The 6,751-nt window shown below is 32.3% G+C and overlaps 1 protein-coding gene across 1 annotated transcript; it reads left to right on the top strand.

Annotated features, from left to right (window-relative positions):
• Positions 1-2,355: 2,355 nt before the first annotated feature.
• LOC112513085 (probable E3 ubiquitin-protein ligase ATL44) lies at positions 2,356-3,337 on the top strand. The gene has a single exon (XM_025119210.1). It carries the CDS (start codon positions 2,460-2,462, stop codon positions 3,036-3,038), a length of 579 nt encoding a protein of 192 aa, XP_024974978.1. The 5' UTR covers positions 2,356-2,459; the 3' UTR covers positions 3,039-3,337.
• Positions 3,338-6,751: the final 3,414 nt, after the last annotated feature.

Genomic DNA, 6,751 nt, shown 5'->3' with positions numbered 1-6,751 from the left:
GGGAGCACAGTGTTGGAGGATGTAAGAATGAACGTGTTTTTGGTTTTGGGACCTCCCAGGATCCCTGTTATGCTATGACCAATCAATGTAGCAGTAACAATGAGAGATCATTTGTTACTAGATTAGCAGCGGAGGTACGTTGGAAATATTGTTATGTACATTGTCATAAGTTTTCAATGCAAACAATTACTGAATTTTTGTCAAATATCAAATATTTATAGGTAGCGGAATTGAGAGAGAAGATGACAAAGATAGAGGAGGAGGCGCAGCTGAGGGAAGAACGTCGTCAGGCCGAACGAAAGTATAGTGCAGATCTGGATGCCCAATGGGCCAGACAAGCTGTCTAGTTAGCCGAACATATCAAATTATCAGAGAATTTTGCTACGTTTATACGGCAAGCAAGATACACTCTCCCCCTCTCGATAATTAGATTTTACCTAACTAACTCCTGAACATTAGATTGTATGAATTTGGTATTTAAATTGTATGAATTGGTTATTTTTAATTTGTTGAACAATTTAGGTTTATTATTTTATGGGCAACTTTTGTGTAGAAAATAAATGAAATATAGAATTTTAAATTTTTTTTTTAAAAAAGTTACTAAAATTTAGCGACAAAAATCTGTCACTAAAAGTTGGTTGGTCCGTTGCTAATCCGTCACTAAAAGTCCTTCATTGATCTGTCGCTAAATGGCTTCTTTGCTGATTTGTCGCTAAAAGCTCCCGTTGCTGATCCGTCACTATAAGTTTTCGTCCCTAATCCATTGCTGAAAGGTATCCCTAGCTGATAAGTGGCGTCACTAATCTGTTGCTAAAGGTGCCGTCACTGATAGCATCACCCACGACTTTTTGGCCCACGGACTATCAACGACAAATCAATTGCCCATGGACTATCAACGACGAATCAATGACACATCCGATCATTAGCAACGTTTTTTTCCGTCACTAGTAGTCCTTAGTTTTGTTGTGATAACTTTTATTCTCAGCGGAACCCAACCATTATATAGGTTTGGGTTCCGGTGAAAAGAGAAGTTATGATAAGAAACATAAGAAAAGATTCACCATTGGATCAATCATAATTGAATGTACTAATGAGTTGCACCAAGATGCACCAGACTAATTCATTTTCTTAGATGCAATTCATAGGTGGACATAAGATTAAAAAAAGTCAAGAGTTCAGATATCTTCTTACGCTTCTCAACTTAACTCTTCTTTTCACACTATCCTTCACCATAATTTTAATTAAATAATAAGTAATATAACCAATTAAAATGTAAAATTATTATATAACAAAAAATTGTATATTGCTATTATCTATCTTCCTAAAACATGTTTTAGGTAAATAATTTTGTCCTCAAGTAAATATGTTGATATAATTTTTTGTAATTATTCCTCATTTTAAATAAATCTTTTACTATGATTCCCTTCCTATCTTAACCCAAAAAGCTCTCTGATTCTATTGTTTGCTAAAACATATCCAAGATCTTCTCCCAACTTCATTACTTTATTAAGATTTTGTAGTTTAAATAATTAATTTATAAATATTTTCTTAAAATATTAAAAAAAGAATTAAAATGATACTTTACATGTAGTGGTAGATTGACCTACATTTTATTAGACACGTGGAGCCATACCGAAGTTAAAACGGTTGGTAAGATATTTCTAATAATTTATTTATAAAATATCTAAATTTATATATTAGGTCAAAATAATTTTTTTTGCTGTAAAATACGTATATCAGATTTAAGTACATGCACATGTATATGTATATTTAAGATTTGAGTTTCGGTGAAAATGAAAATTATGATCAGAAGGGTAAGAAGCGATTTCCATCATTGGATCAATCATAATTGAAGAGAAACACTAAATTAACACTAATAAGATTCATCGGATCAGTTCTCTTCTAAAACGTAATTTAATGGTTGGTTTGAGATTAAAAGTGATCAAGAATCCAGATCTTTTCTTATACTTCTCACTTTAACTCATATTCTTATACGATTCTTCGTATGTCCTGCTGTACATGCATACTTACATACACATACAATGATACATATATATACATGTATGTATGTGTTATGACGATCAAAAGTCCTTATAAAAATCTGTTATAAATTAAGATTTGATTCTGAGGACTAAAATATGAGATTGGTTGCAAATCTAAGGACTAAAAATGTAGTTTACTATTTGAGAGAAATAGAGAAATCGGGTACATGGCTAATCCTGAAACTGCGCACCACCGTATCAGAACCCTCGTCAGTTACTAGACACGTTGCAGATTCAGCCCAGCTGAGCATCCTGCACAGCGGTCATTCTCCACCTATATATACTTCACCTTACCCGTTTCAGCTTCTCAACATCTTCATCATCCGTTACTCTCTCTCTCTCTAGAAACCATTGGAGATCTGTTTCTCTCACGTTTTCAGAGAAAAAAACACACTAATCAGAGCAGTTGAATGGATTATGACTCGTCCGTACAGATTCCTATCGACCGCCGGTAACTCATCGTCGAAGGCGGTGCCGGAATCGCCTGAGGAAGTCTCTGTGGAGTCAGATTTCGTTGTTATTTTTGCTGCTCTACTATGTGCTCTGGTTTGTATTATAGGTTTGATAGTTATAGCGCGATGCGCTTGGCTACGACGGGGATCTATCGCCAATAGAGTACCTGGCCAACCGTCGGCTAATAAAGGAATTAAGAAGAAGTTCGTTGATGCGCTCCCGAAGTTCACGTATGATTCGGCAAAGGACAATAACGGCGGAAAGCTTTCGTCTCGTGATTGTGCGATCTGTTTGGCTGAGTACGCAGACGGAGATGAGATCCGCCTGCTGCCACAGTGCGGACACGGATTTCACGTCGGATGTATTGATAAGTGGCTTGGTTCCCACTCGTCTTGTCCGTCGTGTCGACGGATTTTGGTAATCACTAGGTCTAGGTGTAAGAAGTGCGGCGAGTTCTCGACAATTTCAGCCGGAACGATGACGTTGGTGGCGGAACATGAAGGTAGGCAACATAATGTTAGTACTAGTTCATGTAGTAGTTAAATCAACCACGATAATTTTATAAATTCGTTATCACTGATGCCTAGTACTTAATCGAACAACCAGAAGGTGCTCAAGTCCCGTGATACCTTAACATCCAGCGGTGGGATAATTGTCATTTAATTTAGTGGTTTTTGTATTGTATCTACTATCTACGTATAGTGGCTTCAGAAACTAGAAATAGCGAGATATGTTATTTTATTATGTTGATGAAGTCTCTTCCTTATCTTATCCTCTTGGATCTCCCTGTAGCTTTTGGTTATTCATGTAAAAAACAAGTTAAGCAACACAAGTTACCATTATCCCAATGTTACTTATTCTGTTTTCTTATTTAACTATTCAATTGAGATGGTATTTGGGCAATTGGAACTAGAATTCGAATAATTTCAAAATTTTTAATTGTGATTTAAGTTCAGTTTTAGTAACAATAATTAGAGCTTGAAACATTATTACATAATCTTGGGAAATTTGTACCAGAAAGTGGAGGTTTTCAAAATTCAATCATTAATAGACCAAGGAAGATGCAAAAGAGAGCAAGTAACCTTCCAGCCATCTTGTCGGCTATTTAATAGGTTGGTGAGGAAGGAGTTCGCTAGCGTCATGCCAATGCATACACACCTTGTGACCCGATCACTCTTGTTTTGTTAGTTTACATATTTTTTTTAAAATTAAATAATTATGTTAGTTATATATTAAATCAAACTTTATACTTTAATTAATGGGAAAAAGTTGGGAAAAAATTCAACAAACTATTATATTTTTAATGATTAATTTTCTAAACAATTTATTTAAACAAATAAGTACTTACATTTTTTGAAAAGAAACAAACAAATCTTTGAGCTTATTACCTCATATCTGATACAGATCTCGTTTGACGATCAAGTTTTTCGAAGATTTATCTCTGTTTCAATTAGGGTTTTCTGCATCAGATTGAAGATTTATATCAATTTCAGATTGAAGATTTCGATTCTCTTTCTCACATCGATTTGTTTATTTCCTCTGATTTTCACATAAGTAACATTCCCGTTCCGATTTTTGTTATACTCGGTTAAGGTTTTCTGATGAAGAAAGAAACAAGAGATAGTTTCTCTTCTACTTGGTTAGGGTTTTTTGAAAGAGAAATCAGGGATGCTATGTGCTGTTAGTAGCTTGGAGATGAAGATACGCTTTTTATGATAAAGAATGTCTTGTTTGATGATATCTTCATCAAACAAACATCAACAATATAAAGAAATATAAAATAATGTAATGCATGCATTCATTCCTATTTCTTCCATTTTCATTCTTATTTCTTAAAATAATCAAGCGCACTCTAAAAAACGAAGAAATATGTCATGTAAAACAGTACAAGAAACCAATATAACGGGAAAAAGTACACAATATTTATGAATCTTTATTTATTTTTTTCAGATTCAAATGACAATCAAAGATGTTTGTTATGATCATGTGATCATCATTTAAAATCTAAAAATTAAATAATCATCACCTTCCTTTATGGTGTTTAATCATTCTTTCTTATCGGTTTATTGTACATTTATATGGATATATTGATAAATGAAAATTTTATTTGTTAAAAAAATTTCAAGAACTTAATCACTAAACATATGAAAGTTTGTTAGGTTTTTTTTTGAACTTTTGACTTAATTAATTAAACGTTAGTCATAAATATATGTACCATTTATTATATAGGGTTGGGTTCACGTGAGACCAATGGTTTTTCGTGAGACCAGTAAGACCAATTTATGTTCATTGATTAACTTGATAAACTAACGATCTAATGGTCTACAATTCACAGTGGCAATTTTGTAATTATTGAGAAGTCTCGTGGCGTTTATGAATGTTTAAATCTAACGATTGTAGATCTAATCCAAGGGTTGAGAATTGGTCTTACGGGTCTCACGAAAAACCATTGGTCTCACATGATCCCAAGTCTTATTATATATATTTATTTGTATATAACAATTATCCCAATATTTGTGTATCTTATTTTATAATTGTTTGAAAATTAAGTAAATAACAAACATTGCTTAGAGGTTGTTTATTTGCGGCTTAATTAGGCTCATTGGTTTATCTGCCTTATTCGCACAGCTCATTTGGTTGTTTACTCACGGCTTATTCACACAGAACATGACTTAACCGCACAAATATAAATGATGTGTTGTCCCCATTCAGCCACAAAAATGACACCCCTACCCTTATTTAAAGCACCGCCTCCTTCCCATATATGACATCCCATCTTCGGCATCTTTATAACTTTTTGTTTTGATGTTCAAATAATTAATATTGGGGGTAAATCGGTCATTTATGTTATTCAGACTGTTGGTTCAGATAAAAAAAAGAGTAAACAACAACACCCATTTATCCAGACAGACAAATTTATCCGAACAGACAAATTTATTCATACAGGACTTAATAAAAATTTTTGGTAAACAGCCCCTTAGTTGTTAAACGAATAAGCCACTAAAACCTAAATTTATCACTATCGATGTTACTATCCCGACAAGTACATACACTTGACGTTTATAGACCTCCAAAGTCCAACCCATGATTAATGATTCATAGAACTAACCGATCATAATCAACTCTCTGAAATTGGTTTAATATATATGATAGCATATATAAATATGTTATGTTTGATAAACTAACTGATAAACTAATCATATTTGACAAAACCTAACAGATAAGCTAGTTGAAAAATGTAAAATAATTACAAAGTATGTGTTAAAAAGTTAGTCAATTTTCATATTACATAATATAGTTACAATAAATCAGTAATAATATAATATTAATTAATAAACCTTCAATTCTATGTAATCACGTACTAATTTTGGACAAAAATATATCAATTCATGATTTTAGATAACTGTTACACTTGATATGAATAAAGTCAAATCAAACATACATATTTTAATTAATTAATAGTTCAAAGTTAAATATTTTCTTAAAACCATTATTGAAATTTTATTATTTATAAAATAAAAGACTTAAAACTTTGATATTTATGCAATTTACCCAAACATCTTTTAAAAATGTTGTATTTGATTTTTGACCGACTAAATATATTGAATAATTATAATATAAAACAATTAATATGATCAATAATAATTCTTAAAAATTAATAATTAAGTTTAAATAATACTTACACTTGATATTAATTTGTAATAAATAATAATTAATGGAATAATAATTAGCGGCATAATTATGAAATAGTGTAAATATTGAAATGCTAATCTAAGTAGTGTTTTAACAAAACCATTTTCAACCTAGCCACAAAAAACGTCACTAAAATTTGTGGGTCCATTGAACATTAAGGGGGTGTTTGGTTCACATAATGTTTTTTGAAGGAATGAAATATGCCAAAAGAATTGGAATCCGAAGATAGATTGTCGGTGATTTTAGTGAAATTATCGTTTATTTTATGTAATTGGATTAACAAGAGAATATGTGGTTGTTAGATAAGTTATAACACGGGCTAGGGGTGTGGAGTACACACGTCATATAAGCTAACTAAAAACTGAGATTGTTGGATGGTTTTGTACAGGGAAGGTTTAAGTGGCAGAGGGCAGTGCATAGGTCGTGTGTTTTTTAGTCATCAAAAGAATACAGATCGTGCTTGGAAACAAAAGGTTATGCACGAGCCGTGCGTTTTTACACATAGAAAACAAATGAGCCAAGCGTTTTTGTCAAAACACTATCAGCTCCAACTCAATATAGCT

This window comes from Cynara cardunculus (genome assembly GCF_001531365.2).
Source record: "Cynara cardunculus var. scolymus isolate 2C chromosome LG 5, CcrdV1, whole genome shotgun sequence".
NCBI lineage: Eukaryota > Viridiplantae > Streptophyta > Magnoliopsida > Asterales > Asteraceae > Cynara > Cynara cardunculus.
Note: the sequence above shows the minus strand (reverse complement) of the source record. Positions and strands in the feature narration are given on the sequence as shown.